The sequence below is a fragment of the Macaca fascicularis genome, chromosome 10 (genome assembly GCF_037993035.2).
Source record: "Macaca fascicularis isolate 582-1 chromosome 10, T2T-MFA8v1.1".
In the NCBI taxonomy this organism is placed as follows: domain Eukaryota; kingdom Metazoa; phylum Chordata; class Mammalia; order Primates; family Cercopithecidae; genus Macaca; species Macaca fascicularis.
In genome coordinates this window covers 9,525,022-9,547,400 of record NC_088384.1, presented here as the reverse complement: position 1 = coordinate 9,547,400, position 22,379 = coordinate 9,525,022, and the positions used below count along the sequence as shown (strand labels likewise).

Here is a 22,379-nt window from a genome sequence, read left to right as displayed (position 1 = left end):
TGTACTCCAACCTGGGCGACAGCGAGACTCTGTCTCAAAAAAAAAAAAAAAAAAAAAAAACATTTTGGCTTTTCCAGTGAGTCTTTAGAAACAACATCAAAAGCATGAAAAAAGAGAAAAAGAAAACGATAGGTTGAATACAAATACAAAATACAAATAAAAAATAAGCCAGGTGTGGTGGCACGTGCCTATAATCTCAGCTACTGGGGAGGCTGAGGCAGGAGAATTGCTTGAACCTGAGAGGCAGAGGTTGCAGTGAGCCAATATTGCGCCATTGCACTCCAGCCTGGGTAAAAAAGTAAGACTCCGTCTCAAAAAAAAAAAAAAAAAAAAAAAAGTGGCACATTTTGGTGTGGCACATTCTGCCATCTTTTATATCTAAAATTTACAGGTGGCTCATGCCTGTAACCTATGGGAGGCTGAAGTGGGAAGATTGCCAGTTTAAGACCAGTCTGGGCAACATAGCGAGACCCTGTCTCTAGAAAAAACTATAAAAATTAGCTGGGCATTCCTACAGTCCTAGCTACTCGGGAGGCTTAGGTGGGAGGATTGCTTGAGGCTGCAGTGAACAATGATTGTGCCACTACCTTCTAGTCTGGGTGACAGAGTAAGACCCTGTCTCTAAAAACAAACAAACAACCCAACTCTTATAACTCAATAATTAAAAAAACAAACATAAAAACCAATCTGGGCCAGGCGTGGTGACTCATGCTTGTAATCCCAGTACTTTGGGAAGCCGAGGCAGGTGGATCACCTGAGGTTAGGAGTTTGAGACAAGCCTAGCCAACATGACAAAACCCCGTCTCTACTAAAAAAATACAAAAATTAGCTGGGTGTGGTGGCGCATGCCTGTAATCCCAGCTACTCAGGAGGTTGAGGCAGTAGGATCTCTTGAACCCAGGAGGTGGAGGTTGCAGTGAGCCAAGATCATGCCACTGCACTCCAGTCTGGACAACAGAGTGAGACTCCATTCCCCCGGCCCATCAAAAAACCTAATTTAAAAAAGGATAAAAGACCCAGACACCTCACCAAAGAACATAAACAGATGGCAAACACGCATATTAGAAGATGCTGAACATCATATGTCATTAAGGAACTGCAAATTAAAACAGATACTATTATACACCTATTAGAATGGCTAAAATCCAAAATGCTGACAACAAATTCTGGTGAGGATGTGGAGCAACAGGAACGCTTATTGCTGATGGGAGTACAAAATGGTACACTTTGGAAGACGGTTTGGCAGTTTCTTACTAAACTAAATATACTCTTACCATATGTCCCAGCAGTTGTGCTCCTTGGTATTTATCCAAATAAGTTGAAAATCTATGTCCACAAAAATCTGCACTCAAATATTTATAGCAGCTTTATTCATAATTACTGAAACCTGGAAGCAACAAAGATGTCCTTGAATAGTTGAATGGATAAACAGTGGTATTATCTATACAATAGAATATTATTCATTTAAGTACATTGCTTAAAAAGTAATGTACTATCAAACCATGAAAAGATATGGATGAACCCTAAATTCATACTGCTAAGTGAAAGAAGCCAATCTGAAAGGCTATTTATTGTATGATTCAAACTCTGACATTCTGGAAAAGGCAAAACTATGGAGACAGTGAAAAGATAAGTGATTGCCAGGAGTCGGGGAGAGGGAAGGGAGGGATGAACCAGGTGGAACAAATATTTATGGCAGTGAAACTATTATGTATGATACTGTAACAGTGGGTGTGCCTCATGATACATTAGTGAAAACCCGGTGAATGTATAGCATAGTGAACCCTAATGTAAATTATGAATGTTTGCTAATAATAATTTATCAGTATTATCAATTATAACAAATCTACCACATTAATGCAGGATGTTAACAATAGGGGAAATAATGAGTGAAGAGAGGGTATATGGGAACTCTGCATTTTCTGCTTAATTGTTCAGGAAACCTAAATCTGGTCTTTAAAAGGCTGGGGTCAAGGGAGGGATGGGAAGCCCATTTAGAGGGAGAGACTGTGATTTCCCACAGCTTTTTAAATGTCCTAGGGCTCCCAAGCTAGGCGGCAAAAACCCTAGAAAAGCCTGGGCCTGAATACTTATTCAGGTGCCATTCTCAGTGCTTTACACAAATTAGCTCACTTAAAACCTGAACGATAATCCCATGAGGTGTAGGAACTATTATCCCCATTATAAAGGAAATAGAATATTATAATACATTATCCCCATTGTAGAGGAAGTAGAAGCACAGAGAGATTAAGTAGAGTGCTCAAGATTGCACAGCTGTAAGTGAAGCGAGGATTTAAATCTAGATATTAGGATATACAACTAAATTACCATCTTATTCTCATTCTATAAACTGGTCAGTCTTTTTAGTAAGGAAAATCATCTCAGTTTATTATTTTACATACCCCAAGTCAGTGCAGATGGCTTTGTTCCAACCTGGAGAGGTAAAGGGTCTTTGTAGAGGTAAAGGTCTCTCTTTGTAGGACTTCACACACAGCCTCTCCAGGGATTGTCTTGAGGAATAGTTTCTGAGAACTTCTTGAAGCCCTGTAAACAGGAACCACCTTGTATTTTTTCCCTCTTTTTTTTTTTTTTTTTTTTTTTGAGACGGAGTCTCGCTCTGTCGCCCAGGCTGGAGTGCAGTGGCCGGATCTCGGCTCACTGCAACCTCTGCCTCCTGCGTTCAAGTGATTCTCCTGCCTCAGCCTCCTGAGTAGCTGGGACTACAGGCGCCCACCACCTTGCCCGGCTAGTTTTTTTGTATTTTTTAGTAGAGACGGGGTTTCACTGTATTAGCCAGGATGGTCTCGATCTCCTGACCTTGTGATCCGCCCGTCTCGGCCTCCCAAAGTGCTGGGATTACAGGCTTGAGCCACCGCGCCCGGCCCCCTCTTTTTTTTTTTTTTTTGAGATGGAGTGTGGCTCTGTCACCCAGGCAACCTCCACCTGGTTCCAGTGATTCTTGTGCCTCAGCCTCTTGAGTAGATGGGACTACAGGTGTGTACCACCATACCCAGCTAATTTTTTGTATTTTTAGTAGAGACAGGGTTTCATCATGTTGGCCAGGCTGGTCTTGAACTCCTGACCTCAGGTGATCTACCCACCTTAGCCTCCCAAAGTGCTGGTATTAGAGGCATGAGCCGCTGTGCCAGGCCTGGAACCTACTTGTATTTTTTCCTTGGAGTCCAGAAATTCTAGACTGTTGCTGGAAATAAGAGTGGCAAAATAGGTACTTTTCAACAGTTTCCCCTCTCTTTTGTCTTTATTTTACCAATGTGTCTTTGGTCTGTGCATATTGCCTTGGCAGCCCCTCCCAATGGTCACTGAGTCTTGGAGATCTGGCCAGTCCCTCTTCTTCATCTTCACTGCAGTCACCCCTGTCCCAGCCTCCCTGTCTCTCACCTGGATCCTTGAACAGCAACTAATTGTAGGCTCTCTGTATACCTGAAAGGCTCCAGTCAGGAAACAAAAGTCACGTGTTATTTGAACAGGGAGATGGGCAACCATAGGCACTATAATTCCAGAACATTTTCATTACCCAAAAAGAAACGCCATAACCATTAGTAATCACTTCTCATTTCCTCTTCCCTCCATCCCTTGGCAACCATTTATCTACTTTTTGTCTCTATAGGTTTGCCTATTCCAGACATTTCATATAAATGGACTAATACAATGCCTGTCCTTTTGTGTCTGGCTTTCACTTAGCATAAAGTTTTCAAGGTTCAACCATGTTGTAGCATGTGTCAGTATGGATATACTGTGTGGATTGCATCGATATAACACATTTTGTTCATTCATCAGTTGATAGACATTTGAGTTGTTTATACTTTTTGGTTATTATGAATAATGCTGTGAGCTTTCACATACAAGTCTTTGTGTAGGCATATTTTAAAATTTCTCTTAGGTATCTACCTAAGAGTGGAATTGCTGGATCATATGGTAACTTGTTTAACATTTTGAGGAACTGCCAGGCAGGTTTCTACAGTGACTGATGACTAATGATGATGGGCATCTGTCGCCCAGGCTGGAATGCAGTGGCGTGATCTCGGCTCACTGTAAGCTCCGCCTCCCGGGTTCATGCCATTCTCCTGCCTCAGCCTCCTGAGTAGCTGGGACTACAGGTGCCCACCACCACGCCTGGCTAATTTTTGTATTTTTAGTAGAGACAGGGTTTCACCATGTTAACCAGGATGGTCTCGATCTCCTGACCTCGTGATTTGCCCGCCTCAGCCTCCCAAAGTGCTGGGATTACAGGCGTGAGCCACTGCGCCCGGCCTTTTTTTTTTTTTTTTTAAGACGGAGTCACTCGCCCAGGCTGGAGTGCAGTGGCATGATCTCGGCTCACCACACCCTCCACCTCCTGGGTTCAAGTGATTCTCCTGCCTCAGCCTCCTGAGTAGCTGGGACTACAGGTGCATACCACCATGCCTGGCTAATTTTTGTATTTTTAGTAGAGACAGGATTTTACTATGTTGGCCAGGCTGGTCTCGGACTCCTGACCTCATGATCCACCTGCCTCAGCCTCCCAAAGTGCTGGGATTACAGGTGTGAGCCACTGCGCCCGGCCTTTTTTTTTTTTTGAGACGGAGTCTCGCTCTGTCGCCCAAGCTGGAGTGCAGTGGCCGGATTTCAGCTCACTGCAAGCTCCGCCTCCCGGGTTCACGCCATTCTCCGGCCTCAGCCTCCCGAGTAGCTGGGACTACAGGCGCCCGCCACCTCGCCCGGCTAGTTTTTTGTATTTCTTAATAGAGACGGGGTTTCACCGTGTTAGCCAGGATGGTCTCGATATCCTGACCTCGTGATCCGCCCGTCTCGGCCTCCCAAAGTGCTGGGATTACAGGCTTGAGCCACCGCGCCCGGCCTTTTTTTTTTTTTTTTTTTTAAGACGGAGTCACTCGCCCAGGCTGGAGTGCAGTGGCATGATCTCGGCTCACCACACCCTCCACCTCCTGGGTTCAAGTGATTCTCCTGCCTCAGCCTCCTGAGTAGCTGGGACTACAGGTGCATACCACCATGCCTGGCTAATTTTTGTATTTTTAGTAGAGACAGGATTTTACTATGTTGGCCAGGCTGGTCTCGGACTCCTGACCTCATGATCCACCTGCCTCAGCCTCCCAAAGTGCTGGGATTACAGGCGTGAACCACCACGCCTGGCCAATGTTGAGCATCTTTTCATGAGCTTATTAGTCATTTGTATAACTCTTTGGAGATGTGTCTCTTCACATTCTTTGCCTATTTTTAATTAAGTCATTTGTCTTTTTTATTAAGTTGTATATATTCTGGATACTAGACCCTAATTGGAGTATATGATTTACAAATGTTGCATCCCATCCCGTGAGTTGTCTTTTAACTTTATTTTTTATTAAAAAAAAACATAGAGACAAGGTCTTATGGTGTTGCTCAGGCTCTTCTTGAACTCCTGGCTTCAAGTAATCCTCCCATCCCAGCCTCCCGGTGTGCTGGGATTACTAGTGTGTGCGACTGTGCCTGGCCTCTTTTAATTTTCTTGACAGTATACTTTGGCACAGAAAAGTTTTGAATTTTAATCAAGTCCAACTTACCTTTTTTTTAATTATTTGATTGGTTCTGATTTAAAAAAATTTTTTTTTTTGAGATGGAGTCTCACACTGTCACCCAGGCTAGAGTGCAGTGGCACGATCACTGCAACCTCTACCTCCTAGGTTCAAGCAATTCTCCTCCTTCAGCCCAGGTAATTTTTTTTTTTTTTTTTTTTTTTGTATTTTTAATAGAGATGGGGTTTCACCTTGTTGGCCAGGCTGGTCTTGAACTCTTGACCTCAGGTGATCCACCTGCCTCGGCCTCCCAAAGTGCTGGGATTATAAGCATGACCCACCATACCCAGCCTGTTTCTGATTTTAGTGTCCTATCTAAGAAACTGTGGCATAATCCAAAGTCACTAAGATTTACACTTATGTTTTATTCTAAGAATTTTATAGTTTTCAGTCTTATATTTAGGTCTTTTAAGCATTTTGAGTTACATTCATATAAAAATGAATATCTCATAAAAGTGGATATCTAGTTGTCTCAGCACCATTTATTTAAAAGACTATTTTCTAATTGAAGGGTCTTAGAACCTTTGTGTAAAAAAAAAAAAAAAAAAAAAAATTCAGTTAACTGGCTTGATGCAGTGGTTCATGCCTATGATCCCAGTGCTTGGGGAGGCCAAGGTGGGAGGTTCGCCTGAACCCAGGGGTTTAAGCCTGCACTGAGCTATGTCACACTAGTACACTCCAGCCTGGACAACAGAGTGAGACCTGGTGTCTAAAAAAGAAAAAAAAATCAATTAACTATAGATGTATGGGTTTATTTCTGGACTCTGAACTGTACATCTATTGTTATGCCAGTACCACACTGTTTTTATTACTGTAGCTTTTTGGTAGATACTGAGATTGAAAGTGTGTGTCTTTTTTTTTTTTTTTTTTCCGAGACAGTTTCACTCTTGTCACCCAGGCTGGAGTGCAATGGTGTGATCTCGGCTCACTGCATCCTCTGCCTCCCAAATTCAAAAGATTCTCCTGCATCAATAGGCACCCACCACCATGCCCAGTTTTTTTTTTTTTTTTTTTTTGAGACCGAGTCTCACTCTGTCACCCAGGCTGGAGTGCAGTGGCGCGATCTCGGCTCACTGCAACCTCTGCCTCAGGGTTCAAGCAATTCTCCTGCCTCAGCCTCCAGAGTAGCTGGGATTACAGACACCTGCCACCAAGCCCGGCTAGTTTTTGTATTTTTAGTAGAGATGGGGTTTCACCCTGTTGGTCAGGCTGATCTGGAACTCCTGACCTCAGGTGATCTGTCCAACTCAGCCTCCCGAAGTGCTGGGATTACAGGTGTAAGCCACCGTGCCTGGAATTTCAGTCTTTTACAATTTAGTGATACTTACTTTATAGCCTAACATATGGTCTGTCCTGGAGAATGTTCCATTTGTACTGAGAAGAATGTATATTCTGCTACTATTGGGTGGAATGTTCTATAGATGTCTGTTAGGTCTAATTGGTTTATAATGTTGTTTTCTGTTTTCTTGCTGAACTTCTGTCTCATTCTATCAATTATTGAAAGTGATGTGTTGGTCTCTAACACTTATTGTTGAATTATCTATTTCTCTATTCAGTTGTGTCTGGTTTTGCTTTATATATTTGGACTCTTGCTAGGTATACTACTGTGTATAATTATATCTTTTTGGTGGATTGATCCTTTCAATGTTATAAAATCTTGGATCTAGTAACAATTTTTGTCTTAAAGTCTTTTTCTGATATTAACATAGACCCCCCCAACCCTAATACTTTTGCTACCAGTTACATGGTGTATCTTTTCCTGCCCTTTTACTTCCAACTTATTATGTCTTTGAGTCTAAAGTGTCTCTTAAATAAAGCACATTTTTGGATTGTGTGTGTACTTGTGTGTGTATGTTTTAAATGCATTCTGTCGATCTATGTTTAATCCATTTACATATAATTATTGATAAGGTTTACATTTGCCATTTTACTATTTGTGCGTTATGTCTTAAATCTCTTTTGTTCCACATTTCTTCCATTACTGCTTCTTTTTGGGTTAGACATTTTATTTTGTACCATTTTATCTGTCATATATTTACTATATTTTTAAAGTTTTTGTGGCTGCCATAGGGATTACCATTAACATCTTATTCTCAACTATCTCATTCTGATTAATACTAATTCATGCCACTTGTATATAAAAATTTTGCTTCTTATATGGCTGTTCCCCTCCTCCTTTATGCTGTTATTGTTACAAATTCCATCTTTATACATGGTCTACCCATCTTAGTTTATAATTACTGCATTTAAGTTGCCTTTTAATGGGGACAAAAAAATGAGTTACAAACCAAAATCATTTGTATTTACTTATGTAGTTCCATTTACTGGTGCTCTGTATTTATCCATGTGGAGTCAAGTTACTTCTAGTTTCCTTCCATTTCGGCCTGAAGGACATCCTTTAGTATTTTATGTAGGGCAGGTTGGCTAGAGATGAACTCTGTTTTTGTTTATTGGGGAATGTTTTCATGTTGCCTTCATTTTTGAAAGATAGTTTGACCAAATACAGATTTTTTCATAGATAGTCTTTTCCTTTCAACACTTTGAATATGTCAACCCACTGCCTTTTTTCATTTTTAATTTTTGTGGATGCATAGTAGGTGTATATATTTATGGAGTACATGAGATGTTTTGATGCAGACATTGCATTCCTGTAATAATCACATCATGGAAAAGGGGGTATCTAGCTCCTCAAGCATTTATCCTTTGTGACAAACAATCCAATTATACTCTTGGTTATTTTTAAATGTACCCATTGCCTTCTTGTTTTCCCATGGTTTCTGATGAGAAGTCAGTTGTTAATCCTATTGAGACTACTTTGTGTGATGAGTTGCTTTTGTCTTGCCGCTTTCAACATTCTGTCTTTTGAGGGTTTGATTATGATATGTCTAGGTATGGAGCTCTTTGAGTTTAACCTACTTGGAGTTTATTGAGCTTCTTGGATAGGTAGATATTTTCCATCAAATGTGAGACATTTTCAACCATTCTCTCTTCCAATATTCTGCCCCTTTCTTTTTTTTATGTGTATATTGGTACATTTGGTGGTATCCTAAAGGTTTTGGAAGTTTTGCTTATTGTTCTTCATTCTTGTTTCTTTCTTTTCCTCAGAGAGGTTAATTTCAACAGATCTATCTTCAAGTTTGCTGATTCTTTTTCTGTCAAATCTACTGCTAAACCTCTTCAGTGAATTCTGTATTTCAATTATTGTACTTTCCAACTTCAGAATTTGTGCTTTCTTCCCCACTATATTTTCTCTCTTTTTTGTTATTCTGTTTGGACATCATTCTTATTCTTTTTCCTTTATTTCTTTAGACCTGGCTTCCTTTGGCTCTTTGAACGTGTTTAAAATAGCTGATTTAAAATCTGGTAATAAGGTAAAATACCACGTAGCTTGCTGTTCCTACTGGAATTCAATTGTGTGTTTTTTTTTTTAGTTGAAGTTTTCTGGGTTGCAAGCTTTTGGCTAATTTCCAGAGTTCTGTGAAAGTTGATTTTGATAGTATGTGGCAGGTTTTTCAATGCTTTTATGAAGGGAGCAAACTTCCAGTGGTTCGTGCTGTACCATTTTACTGGATCTTGATTCAGACAAACTATAGAGAGAGATTTTTGAGACAACTGCCAAAAACTAAACATAGACTGGTTATTAGATTATTTTAAAATTATGTTTTGTTGGATAGGAAAATTGTATTAACGTTATATATGTGTGTGTGTGTATATATATATATATTTTTTTTTTTTTTTTTTTTTTGAGATGGAGTCTGGCTCTGTCACCCAGCCTGGAGTGCAGTGGCGCTATCTTGGCTCACTGCAAGCTCTGCCTCCCAGGATCACGTCATTCTTCTGCCTCAGCCTCCCAAGTAGCTGAGACTACAGGCGCCCGCCACCACACCTGGCTAATTTTTTGTATTTTTAGTAGAGATGGGGTGTCACCGTGTTAGCCAGGATGGTCTCGATCTCCTGACCTTGTGATCCACCCACCTTGGCCTCCCAAAGTGCTGGGATTACAGGCATGAGCCACCACCCCTAGCCCATGTATGTATTTTTAAAGCCCTTATCTGTTAGAGACATAGTGGTTTTTAGGGTTTTCTGAAATTTCCTTTCAGATACTCTAGCTCACACATCAGAAGAGCATGTGTAGGAAGAGAGATTAAATAATGGTACAAGTTGATGGTTATTGGAGCTGGATGCTGGATACATGGAGGTTCACTCTACCATTTTATTTTTGTATTTGAAAGTTTTCATGATAAAAAGTTTTTAAAAAGAGAAAGGGTACCTTGGGTCCAAACAAGTCTGTATTGAACTGAGAAAAAATAATTGCATTCCTAACTGGCCTTGAATAGAAGGGAATAAATGTCCTGGGAGATAGATGGCATGTTTGTTGAAAGAATGAAGGGTGAAGAGACAGGATCAATCAGGCGCCCCCAGGACAAAAGGATAACTTACACAGCAAGTAAAGACATGTAGCTATCTTGGGCTGAAAGGCAAGGGAATTAATTGGTTAAGTCCAGGCTCAACTCTGACCCAACTCCCAAGTCCCTGGTCTCAACTCATTTCCCACCACATCCCAGACTGGTGGGAAAGCCTTCCTGGAGCTGGCAAGAGGTGTCCCCACCAGAGACTATTCCATTATGCTTGAACAGCACTATGAACAAGACCCAAAGCCAGAGCTATGCACAGAGGGGCAGGCCTTCAAGGACAGAGGCCTGGGATGAGGTAGGCTTCTGTCCTAAGTTTCTCAACAGCCTCAAGATATCAACTGGGGAAAGGAACTTTCTCTGGTGACCCTATATTTAACCAGTGAAGCTCCAGTAATCTTAAGTGATGTAACAAAATGTGTACATGTAAGTTTTTACACCATACCCTAAATACAAGGACCTCAGAACCCTGAGGAGTATGGGAGATCCACCCAGGAAATACTCCTTGGGCAGGACAGTGCAAGGCCTGGGGCACTGGGTGCTCCCACATTCAAAGCCCAAGGAGGACCTAGCTAGCTTGCTCTGCCACCTGCTCTCTCTAAAGGGGAGAGAGCCACCAGGGAAGACAAATGCCCTGTAGCCTTGGCTAAAAGAGGAAGGCTTGGGAAATAAGGACCAAAGCAAGATAGGCAAGAACCCATCATTCCTTTGCTTTGACTGTCACCCCTGTCCTAAGGAAGAGGAACAGGAAATCAATTTTAAGACACAACTCCTGGACAGGTTTGTGGACACATCTGGGGAATATGAACCTCCTTTGCAGCCAGGTTGGGAGAGAAATAATAAAGGGAAAGAAGTAGGGGTGGGGGTGGAGCCACCAGAGAGAAGAGCAGGCTGAAGTGCTGGATCAGGGGCACTGCTGGGCAGAGCACAAGCTGCAGGACCTAGGAGCATTGCTATTTGGCCTCATTGTGTTGTGACAACCTGGCTGCAAAGGAGGTCACCATCACCACTGCCAGCATACCAGGCACAGCAGGGGCAGCTCCTGGGTGTGAGGCAAGTCTGGCATCTCTTGGAAGTACAATCTTCCGGTCACTTTGGAAAAGGAGGGGCCAGAAGATGCCAAACATCTTCCATAGAGGTGAGATTTGAATCCAGCACCCCGTGTAGTGCCACCAGAGTCCCTAACTAAAGGTACCCCAGGTCCATATTACAACTACTTGATTAAAGAACAGGTTTATTGGTGACCTGAAGGTGCCAAGGTCTCCTTTGTGACCCTCACTCCCAGGTGGTATCAGCCTGCAAGGCCCTCTATGGGTAGAAAAGCCAATCACACGATTCATGGGCATTCCTGACAAGAGGTCAGATCTCTCTACTCCTAATTTGAAAAATTCCAAATCCTGATTTCAGAGTCAGCAGCAAGGTCAGAGGCTAGAGTCCTGATGGGCATGGGGCTTGGGAGGCTGGCGAGTTGCTCAGCAACGTCTGTGGGGCTGCGCACACGAAGTAGAGGCCAGGAAGGCCACAGGAAAATTGCCCCAAAAGTTTCCAAGAAGGTTTACGCTTGGGCAGGGCATAGAACCTGGCCCTGAGATTGCACTTTGGGTATGATGGGGTCAGTCACCAAGCAGGCCTGGGGAGCAGAGAACCTGCCCACTTGCCCTGGGCATGCCAAGGATCCATGGTCTAGGCTCAGTGGTGCCATCACAGCCTGTCCTATGTCCCAGCTCCTCACTGCTGGGACATCTCCAGGTTCTTGATGGGATACAGGTACCACATCACTACCCCCGAAGGGTTGATGATCACTGTGAAGTTGGTTTCAACTCGGAGGCCACTGATGATGTCACCTGAGTAGACGTCCTGGGCCTGCAGTGGGGAGGGACATCACCAATGCCACCATGAGAATGGCTGCACAGAGACCCCCCTAGAGGATGTAGAAGCCTTCTTCCTGGACTTTGGCCTGTCTGTGCCGGGCTTCCAGTATGCCCTACAGAAGTGGGAGCCCCGAATCCCCATCACTTCTCCACCAGCAAATCCAACAGATGCCCAAGCACAGGCAGTGGAGAAAGCCCCAGCCCCTGGAAAACTGTGAGGAATGTGCCAGCAAGGGCTGACCCTTGGGAGGGAGGAGTACAGCCCTAGAGGCTAATGGGATTCATATTTATATGCAGTAGTTCTGTTTGCATAGGTTGAAAACACTGGTGCAGAGCACGGCTGTGGCTGCAGCTCTCAGTGCCTGCAACTCCCCATGGGCACCTGCCAGAGGCCCTAAGCCCACGGCTCAGGGGAGGCCATATGTGAACAACCACCCCCCACAATACCCTCCCACGGAAATCTGAAGCCCAGGCGGATGGCTGCAGGCAGCCGGGTGCTCACCTCGTATGTCACAGACCCGGTGAAGTTCAGCTGGCCAAGGGAGGAGTGGTAGTGATAAGGCATATCGGTCCTGCAGCTGAAGAAGACTAAGGCGCTGGCCTTGTTGGACAGAGGCCGCATGTACACTTCGATAAGAGATTTTTCCTGGGCACAGAAGATGGCTACTGGCTGGGGTCCCTTGCTTAGACAGGACCTACCATTGCCTTCCTGGCCCTCCCTGAGTTCTGGGTCCCCCAATTCACAGCTCCATATCACACAGGCTTAGGGAGGATGCCACAGGCCTCTAGCACCCCAGCTTATCTAACCCTACCTGCCTGCCTTCCCTGACTCAGCAGATACTCATCAACACCTACTCTGAGCCCGACCCCTATGCGAGCACACTGAGACAAATGCTGCATGAGGCCCTGCCCCAGAAGCTCATAGGACAATGGGAGGGATAAACGCAGAAACGGGGAAGCAACGACAGTACAGCACGTGAGTGCCGGCCCCAAACAGCTGCCAGTGCTGGCCTAGAGGGTTCTGTCCAGTGGGAATAGTGATCTCTGTTACAGGAGGGTGGAGAGTGGAGCTGGATGTGAACTGCCATCCTCCAGAAGGTTCTCCAGGCCCAGCTCCACCATCAGCCCCTCTGGCAGGGAATTGTTACTTCCTCTGGGCATCACCAGTTCTATGGGTGCCTTCTGTAGTTCTGTAGGTTTCTTTTTACCAGAGTCCAGGATTTGGTAAAGAGCAAAGGCAGCCGGGCACAGTGGCTCACGCTTCCTGTAATCCCATTACTTTGTGAGGCCAAGGCCAGTGGATCACCTGAGGTCGGGAGTTTGAGACTAGCCAGCCAACATGGTGAAACCCTGTCTCTACTGAAAAAAATACAAAAAAAAAAAAAAAAATTAGCCGGGCTTGGTGGTGCACACCTGTAATCCCAGCTACCTGGGAGGCTGAGGCAGGAGAATTGCTTGAACCTGGGAGCCAGAGGTTGCAGTGAGCTGAGATGGCGCCACTGTACTCCAGCCTGGGCTACAGAGTGAGACTCCATCTCAAAAAAAGAAAAAGGCCAGGCGCGGTGGCTCAAGCCTGTAATCCCAGGACCTTGGGAGGCCGAGACGGGCGGATCACAAGGTCAGGAGATTGAGACCATCCTGGCTAACCCCGTGAAACCCCATCTCTACTAAAAAATACAAAAAACTAGCCGGGCGAGGTGGCGGGCGCCTGCAGTCCCAGCTACTCGGGAGGCTGAGGCAGGAGAATGGCGTAAACCTGGGAGGCGGAGCTTGCAGTGAGCTGAGATCCGGCCACTGCACTCCAGCCTGGGTGACAGAGTGAGACTCTGTCTCAAAAAAAAAAAAAAAAAAAAAGCAAAGGCTTTGAGGTGACACTGAAGTCCAGTCTTGTTTGTACCAACTGTGTAGCCTTGCGATATAGTTACTCAGACTCTTGAAGTTTCAGTTTTCTCATTCGTAAAATGGCAAGATACCTACCTTGCTGAGAAAAGGTATCTAAAACTCCCAGCACATAGTAGGTACTCAATAAATAGCAGCCACTAGTAGTCGTTGTATTCCTTGACTGTAACAGCTTCTCCTGGCCGGGTGCAGTGGCTCATGCCTGTAATCCCAGCACTTTGGGAGGCTAACGCAGGTGGATCACCTGAGGCCAGGAGTTGGAGACAAGTCTGACATGGTGTCTCTACTAAAAATACAAAAATTAGCTGGGCGTGGTGGCAGGCGCCTGTAGTACCAGCTACTCAGGAGGCTGAGGCACAAGAATTGCTTGAGCCGGGCGCGGTGGCTCAAGCCTGTAATCCCAGCACTTTGGGAGGCCGAGGCGGGCGGATCACAAGGTCAGGAGATCGAGACCACAGTGAAACCCCGTCTCTACTAAAAATACAAAAAATTAGCCGGGCGCGGTGGCGGGCGCCTGTAGTCCCAGCTACTCAGGAGGCTGAGGCAGGAGAATGGCGGGAACCCGGGAGGCGGAGCTTGCAGTGAGCCGAGATCGCGCCACTGCACTCCAGCCTGGGCGACAGAGCGAGACTCCGTCTCAAAAAGAAAAAAAAAAAAAAAAGAATTGCTTGAACCCGGGAGGTGGAGATGGCAGTGAGCCGAAATTGTGCCACTGCACTCCAGCCTGGGTCACAGAGTGAGACCCTGTCTCAAAAACAAACCAGCTCCTCCTGCTCTGGAGGGAAGCCCAAGTTCTCCGCAGGCCATCACAGGTGTATAGAAGCCCTGTGCCTCACCCTTCCTGTGTGCACTTACATGGCTGATGCCTCTCATCCCCGACTCCCTTCAGCTGTCCTGCTCAGCCCTGCTCTCACCCAGCAAGAGGAGGACAGTTGGAGCAGCTCCTAGCACAGTCCTCAACAATCATAAGCAACCAGAAGGGTGAGCCCTGGTTGGGGACTGGGCAACTCCTGTACCTCCCCAGGTGTTGCCCCCAGGGAGGCTGGCAGCCTTTCTCTCAGGAGAGCCCAGTTCCTCAGCCCTCCCCTTCCTTCCCTCCACACCCCAGTACCTTGTGAATCCTGCGTCCCTGGATGCCTAAGGGATCCTGGTTGATTTTGATCATGAGTGGATTCTGCAGAATGTCCATGTTCTGGGCGGAGATGGTACGTAGGTCTGTGGACATCAAGAGGGGGGCTGCCAGCACCGTCCACAGGGCCATCTGGGCCCGGGATTGCTCTAAGCTGAGACCGAAGTTCCCAACGAGCAGCTGGGGACAGAGAAGAGGAGTAGTCAGCTCTGATCTCCTCAAGGAGGTAGACACAGGGACCATCCCCAAACTTGTAGCCGAGGAAGAGCAATTAGGGATTAGGGAAAGATGGCTGCATGTGGAGGAGGCCTGGTTCAGCAAACACCATTCCCCAGCCCTGTGGCCTTGGGGGAGTTAAGTTACTTTCCATCTGAGCATCAGCTTTTATTTTCCATCAAGAACATGGAGTCGGTGGTAGGGAGGTGGGCAGATGGCCAGGTGAGGTGTCACATGCTTGTAATCCTAGCACTTTGGGAGGCTGAGGCAAGTGAATCACTTGAGCCCAGAAGTTAGAGACCATCCTGGCCAGCATAGCAAAACCTCGTCTCTACTGAAAATATAAAAATTACCCAGTCGTGGTGGTGCACACCTGTAATCCCAGCTACTTGTTCAAGCACAAGATTCACTTGAACCAGAAGGCAGAGGTTGCAGTGAGCTGAGATTGCACCACTGCACTCCAGCCTGGGCAACAGAGTGAGACTCTGACTCAAAAAACAAAAGGCCAGGTGTGGTGGCTCACGCCCATAATCCCAGCACTTTGGAAGGCCAAGGAGGGCAGATCACCTGAGGTCAAGAGTTTGAGACCAGCTTGACCAACATGGAGAAACCCCGTCTCTACCAAAAATACAAAATTAGCCAGGCGTGGTGGTGCATGCCTGTAATCCCAGCTTCTTGGGAGGCTGAGGCAGGACAATCTCTTGAAGCTGGGAGGCGGAGGTTGCAGTGAGCAGAGATCACGCCATTGCACTCCAGCCTGGGCAACAGAGCAAGACTCCATCTCAAAAAATAAAAAACAAAAACCCCGCGGGGATGATGGGGGTGGTAATATGCCCTGGCTACATTGCGGTTTGTTCAGATGATCAAATGGGCTCCTGTTGTCAAAAAGCTTATAAACTAGGTAAAGTCAATAAATGTTCCAGGGTGACAGTGGTAGGAAACAGAACTGGACAAAGTCCCTGCACCTACCACTGGCCACACCCATGTGCCCTAGCCACAGCTGAATGGACCAAGGGGACTCCTGACCCCAGGGCAAGCAGTCCATAGTCAGGACACAAGTTACAGGCTTAGTGACAACAATTTAAGCACTGTGTATGTGCCCATCACTGTGCCAAGCATTTCAGTTATTTTAACGCTCAAAACAACCCTATAAGGTAGCTACTATTCTTATTTTCCAATTGACAAAACTGAGGCACAGAACAAATTAAGTTACTTGCCCAAGGTAAACTGGCAGAGCTAGAGCTGGGACTCCACAGCAGGCCAGTTCTTGCTCCTCCAGGTTGCTCCCTCCTCCTGGCTTAGCACTTGTAATTCTTATAATCATAGAATCAATCAGGTAGTAAATGCTTGTTGACTAACATAATTATAAAGCTATAAATTGCAGCAACAACAAAATGTCACAGGGCAATGACTGAGATAAAACGGAAGGGCTAGAAGCAGGACTGTGAGGGCCAGTCGTGCCTGTGGAGGACGAGGCAGGGCATTGACAAAAGGATCAGAGGCAGACGGGGGAGGGCAGTCCAGGCACTAGGAATAGCAAGGTCATGATCTTCAACCTGCACAGCAATAACATCTTATTCCAGGATCATTACAGACCCAAGTTCTTGAGCTTTCAGAAACAACAGAATTGCCTGGGGAGATGGTTAACAGTGGGCATTCCCAGGTTCTTCCCCTAAACATTCTGATGCAAAATGTGGGGGATGGGGCCGGGCGCGGTGGCTCACGCCTGTAATCCCAGCACTTTGGGAGGCCAAGGTGGGCGGATCATGAGGTCAGGAGATCGAGACCATCCTGGCTAATAGAGTGAAACCCCATCTCTACTAAAAAATACAAAAAATTAGCTGGACATGGTGGTGGGTGTCTAGTCCCAGCTACTCGAGAGGCTGAGGCAGGAGAATGGCGTGAACCTGGGAGGTGGAGCTTGCAGTGAGCCGAAATCCAGCCACTGCACTCCAGCCTGTGAGACAGCGAAACTCTGTCTCAAAACAAAACAACAACAAAAAAAATGTTGGGGATGGGGCCCTGGAAACCAGCTTCTAGGTCAAGTCTAAAGCAACTAGTTCAGGGACAAATTTCAGAAGTGCTGACCTAGAACCCGGCAGTGAGCCTCCAGGAAGGAAGAGAGCACAGGGCAGTGGGGAACAGGGTCGTCACAGATGGTGGGCCTAGGGACATCCCCCTCCATCCTGGTACCATGTCGGGGTCATTCCAGTGCCCAGGGCCGGCCACTGGCTGCAGTATGTCCTGATGCTTCACGAACCAATTCAGGATGGAGAGCACGCTCTGCCAGGAGTCCTGGATGTCAGCATAGTTACGCCAGAGGTTGCAGATGTCCGCCAGCAGACTGTAGTTCACCTGGATGTCGAGGGGAAGGCAGAGTCCAGCACCAGAATCACATGCTGCAGCCCAGAGACCCACACAGGAGTTGGGGAGGCTCAGTAGGAGACACAGAGTGGGAAAGGGGGAAGAGAACAGGACCCACCAGCTTGCTTAGGATGAGGAGGGCCTCAGAGGGTGGCCCTGCTCTGGGGCTACTGGGGTTTCCCCTCTGTGCATGCTGGTGCCAGGAGCCTACCCTGCCCTCTCATGCCAGCTTGGGTCAAGCCCAGGGTGTGGGCCCAGGCTGGTGCACCCACAAACAACCCTCCCTGACACCCACCCACCCCCATGTTCTCTCGTGAGAAACCGCTGTCTGCTGTCTTCTCAGCTCCACAGGCCTGAGCCCACCCTTTTTGGTGTCAGACATGCTGAGGGACCCCTCATGAGCCCACAGGCCACTCCGAGGCTCGGCCCCACCTGCCTGACCTCCCCAGCATTCTGGGTCTCCTTGTCTAATGGGCACCTCCTGGGATCCTGGGCGCTGTGTGCCAGCACAGATGGCTCTCCTGCCTCTGATCTCAACTCCTTCAGCCCACTTCACAAGGGCTTCTTCTCTAAGGCCTGCCCCTCCCTCCAACACACACACCTCTCTGGGCTGGCTGAGCCCATCCACTCTTTTGGGGTACTTACACAGGTCTCTAGACACCTACAAATCACTATATGGGCACCTGTGGTGAGAGCAGCCCTGGCTCTGGAAGGCCCCATCCCTGAAGCCTGGCACTCAGAAGGCAAGGAGGCCTGGGTGTGGGAAGCGCCATCAGGCAGGGCGCAGAATGGCTTACCCTTGGCGGGAGGCCACCTTCGTAGGCTGGCCAGCTGCAGAAGAAGGCGATGGGGCGGCCTGTGGCATTCAGGGCAGCAGCCATCTTGGGGTACCCTAGAGAAAGCCCAATCTGTTTCAGTCCTGAGGAGAGGCAGGAGGCAGTCTGGGGCCTTAGCCCAGACCTTTTCCCAACAGATGTGAAGACACAAGCTCCAAAGAGTAGGTGCCTTCCCACATACCCAGAGCCTCAGATGCTTCTGGGGTGGGCTATGCTGCCACCCATATTTAGGGAGCCTGGGAGCCACAATCCCCCTAACCGCTGGGTGGGGGGAATTGGGAAGCTCAGCCAGGAGGGCGCTGGGTGGGTCTCCATGGCCACCCTCCCCATCTGCCTGTGTGCTCCAGCCAACTGTGTAACTCACCTTGGGCCCGCTCCTCGGCGGTGGAGAAGCAGCCATCCAGCTTGAGCATATCTACCTTCCACTCGGCGAAGGTCTGAGCATCCTGGACCACCTTGTCCAGTGTGGTGCCTGGGTAACCCATGCAGGTGAAGTTGCCCATGTCGGCGTAGATGCCCAACTTCAGACCCAGGGAGTGAACCTGTGGGGATTTGAGGAAACAGTGGGCTCAAGCAGGACCCTCAGAGAGCCTCCTCAAGGCACATCTGACCCGGTTCCATTAAACCTCCAGTGACTCCCACTGACCAAAGGAGGTGATCCCAGCATGCTGGCCTGGCCTCTGCCCATGATGGCCCACCTCTTCCCCAACACACACTTCCCAGCGGCTGTTTCTTGCCCCTAGGCTTTTGCTCCTGCCATCCTCTCCGCCTCCAATGCCATCTCTCTGGGCTCAGCTCAAGAACTGCCTCCTCCAGGGAACCTTCCTGGAATCCCAGACTGCGTGAGATGCCCTTTCTGGCTCTCACCACAGTGGGCCCAAAGTTGGTGTTCATTTGTCTGTTTCCCCCTGCTAGACTGTGAGATCTCAATCATGTAAATGAGCCCTGAGCAAGGCAGGGTGAAAGAAGTGGTCTAGCCCTGAGGCCAAGGGCAGGGCAGGGGTCAGGCTCACATAATCAGCCAGGAAGGGAATGCCATGAGGGAAGCGCTTGGGATCTGGCATCAGGCGGCCACTGGCATCGCGCCCACCGATCCAGCAGTCATCAATGTTGAGGTATGTGTAGCCCATGTCCCGCCATCCATCCTGTGCCATCCGGTCAGCCATCTCCATGAAGAGCCTTTCACTAGTGAGGGGCGGAGGGATGGGGTAGCTCAGGGACCCAGCCCAGCCCTCACCCACACCCTGCCTCAGCTCTGATTGAATCTGGGCTATAAAAACCATGACCTTGCTGAGCCCTAAGCCAGGTATCAGTGTAAATGACCACCAGGGATTGTGCCATAAGCCATAAGCTGGCTTGAAAGGAGTGGCTGGCCCCAGGCCAAAAGGCAGGACTGGGTCAGGGGAAGTACCGGGGCCTGGCCTGACCTTCTAACAGTTATCTCAGGGGCTGGGTTCATGTAAGGTCTCTGCCTCGTGACCAGGCTGGGGCCTGACAGTCCCTACAGAGGCCCCAGGCAGGTCACGGGGCTAGGTGTCAGACAGTCCGAGTGACTTCTGGCTGCAGTCTCTGGGATGAAGAACTCTGACCTTGTCCTCTTTTCTACTGGACCCTCCACTTCCTGCCCCCAACTCTGCAGGGCCCTGGGCAAGGCTCATCAGGTGGGTGTGGACCTTACTCACCTGATGCAGTTCTTTGGGTCCTCATCACAGTTAATGTTGCAGCGGAAGCGTTCCCAGGCCAGCCAGCCCATGGGTGGTGTCTGCAGGAGCCCATTGTCCAGCATCAGCACCTGGGCCACATGCGCCAGCAAGAGCACTAGGGGGCAAGGGAGGAGGGGATGGTGACTGTCAGTTGCCCCCACAGCTCCAGCCCTCATCCCATCCCATCTGTATGTTGCTCAGCCCTACAGAGGCTGCCTGCCTATATATAAGGGAAACTAGACTTCTGGGTTTAGGGTAGAATTGGCTCTTCCTGCAATGGCTGGCTCTTGCAAAGCAGTAAGTGGGAGGATGGTGCCTGGGCCAGGCAGTGGCTTGAGGTCTGGCCGTCACCACAGCAGTGCTTGAATTAGCAAAACTAACACCTGAAGTTATGTCCTTCCCATAACCCCCATCAGCTCCTCCCATCCCATATACAGAACTTAACAGTACATATGCTCCTAGGCCTACCATGGAACTATGTTCTCGTAAACCCAGTGTAAGTTGAAAATATCACATCAGCCAGGTGCAGTGGCTCACACCTGCATTCCCAACACTCTGGAAGGCCGAGGCGAGTGGATCACTTGAGGTCAGGCCAACAAGGTGAAACCTTGTCTCTACTAAAAATTCAAAAACTTAGGCGTGGTGGCGTGTGCTGTACCCGGGAGGCTGAGGCAAGAGGATCACTTGAACCCCAGAGGCGGAGGCTGCAGTGAGCTGAGATCGTGCCACTGAATGCTAGCCTGGGCTGTGACAGAGCGAGACCCCATCTCAAAATAATAAAGAAAATATTATGTCAAAAATGTACTTAATACACCTAACCTGCCAAACATCATAGCTGAGCCTAGCCTACCTTAAAAATGCCGACAGGCCAGGCACGGTGGCTCACGCCTGTAATTCCAGCACTTTGGGAGGCCAAGGTGGGTGGATCACCGTTAAATCAGGAGTTCAAGACCAGCTTGGGCAACATGGTGAAACCCCATCTCTACTAAAACTACAAAAAAAATACCGGGTTGAGGTGGCGAGTGTCTGTAGTCCCAGCTACTCAGGAGGCTGAGCAGGAGACTTGCTTGAACCTGGGAGGTGGAGGTTGCAGTGAGCCGAGATTGCGCCACGCCACTCCACTCCAGCCTGAGTGACAGAGTGAGACTCCATCTCAAAAAAAAAAAAAAAAAAAGGTGCGACAACGCACATTAGCCTACAGCTGGGCAAAATCATCTAACACAAAGCCTATTTTATAATAAATTGTTGAATATTTCATGCAATTTACTGAATACTGAAACACAATGGTTGTATAGGTACTGTGGTTTCTACTGAATGTGTGTTGCTTTCACTCCACAGTAAAGTTGAAAAATCCTTAAGTCGGGGCCATTAGCCAGGCTCCAGGACTCCTGAGCCCCAGTCCAGGGCTCTTTGCTCTCTACCACAGACCCTCAAGAGGCTTCAGAGAGGCTTAAGAAGTAAGCCAGCCAGGACGGGCACCCAATCAGCTCACCTAAGTGAGCCCTTTCCTCCTCGGGCCTCAGTTTCCTTATCTGTAATATGGAGTTACTGTAGGGACTGTACAGGCGGTTCTCCGTACATGTTGATATCACATCAGATAGGGCCTCTGTACTTGAGGGGGAGGAAGTGAGAAAGGAAGGGCCCCTTTAAAGGAGAAATGATTCCTGTATGGGGAAGCATCTCCTCCCTTCCTGCCCAGCTCTAAGTAAAAGAGAGAGGGAACCTGTCTCCCCACATACCCACATTAGGGAAGAAGCACCAGTCAAAGCCCTCCTTGTAGCACTCTAGCACTCACCCCTACCTCCCAAGCCACCCCAGCCGGTGTAGGTACCTGTCTTCAACAGCATTGCTCTGGACTCAGCTTCCGAGAACCTGACCAGATCTGGTCTGCGTGTATCAGCTGTATGTATTGGGCTCTGGAAGCTAAGAAACGTCAGAAAAGCACTGGGGTCACGGCTGCCTGGCTAGTTCGGCCGCCCTCAACCTTGGACGTGGATCCTACACTCGGTCCCCAAGTCGCCCGCCCAGTCCCCAGCCTCACTTCCCGGAGCTTGAGTTCTTCCTTCAGAAATACTGAACAATGTGTGTTGGATGTCAGACCTTACACCCTCTGCAGTGCTGGGAGTCCTGAGCGCCTACGGGCCGCCTTCGGCCCGGTCAGGGCTCAGAAAAAGGCAGCGACCGCCTTAAGGTCGCCCAGAAAGAGCGGAGGGGCAGGGCTGCGGCCAGGCTCCGGACTCCCAGCCGGGTCCGGGTTCCCGCCCTGGGCCCCCCAAAACCGCAGAGCCCCCTCCCGCCGCACTTATCTTACCGAAGCGCTCAGACCCGCGGCCCCTTCGGACTCGATTCCGGTAACCTGATAAGCCTGAAGCGTTCCAG

The 22,379-nt window shown here is 48.1% G+C and overlaps 1 protein-coding gene across 4 annotated transcripts; it reads right to left on the bottom strand.

The window, feature by feature from the left end:
• Positions 1–1,353: 1,353 nt before the first annotated feature.
• NAGA (alpha-N-acetylgalactosaminidase) lies at positions 1,354–22,344 on the bottom strand. Of its 4 annotated transcripts, none has more exons than XR_006690140.3 (10): positions 22,312–22,344; positions 21,832–21,923; positions 19,980–20,115; positions 19,311–19,482; positions 18,662–18,839; positions 18,259–18,353; positions 17,291–17,452; positions 14,864–15,061; positions 2,403–2,544; positions 1,354–1,387 (listed from the first exon to the last, which is right to left on the bottom strand). XR_006690140.3 is itself a non-coding variant. In XM_005567119.5 (10 exons), the coding sequence occupies exons 2-10, from the start codon at positions 21,845–21,847 to the stop codon at positions 11,711–11,713; spliced, it is 1,236 nt and encodes a 411-aa protein (XP_005567176.2). In that variant the 5' UTR covers positions 21,848–21,923; positions 22,312–22,344; the 3' UTR covers positions 9,764–11,710. The 4 variants fall into 4 exon arrangements, 3 of the variants coding, with proteins under 3 accessions (XP_045220176.2, XP_045220177.2, XP_005567176.2); XM_005567119.5 differs by lacking the exons at positions 1,354–1,387; positions 2,403–2,544 and adding exons at positions 9,764–11,845; positions 12,356–12,499; XM_045364241.3 differs by having other exon boundaries at positions 1,354–2,544.
• Positions 22,345–22,379: the final 35 nt, after the last annotated feature.

Bases quoted from the DNA above. Each gene is read 5' to 3' on its own strand.
- NAGA (XM_005567119.5), bottom strand. The intron at 18,354-18,661 runs GTGAGTTACACA...GGCTTTCTCTAG, and splicing joins CGCCGAGGAGCGGGCCCAAG to GGTACCCCAAGATGGCTGCT. The intron at 15,062-17,290 runs GTACCAGGATGG...CTCTGTCCCCAG, and splicing joins ACTGGAATGACCCCGACATG to CTGCTCGTTGGGAACTTCGG.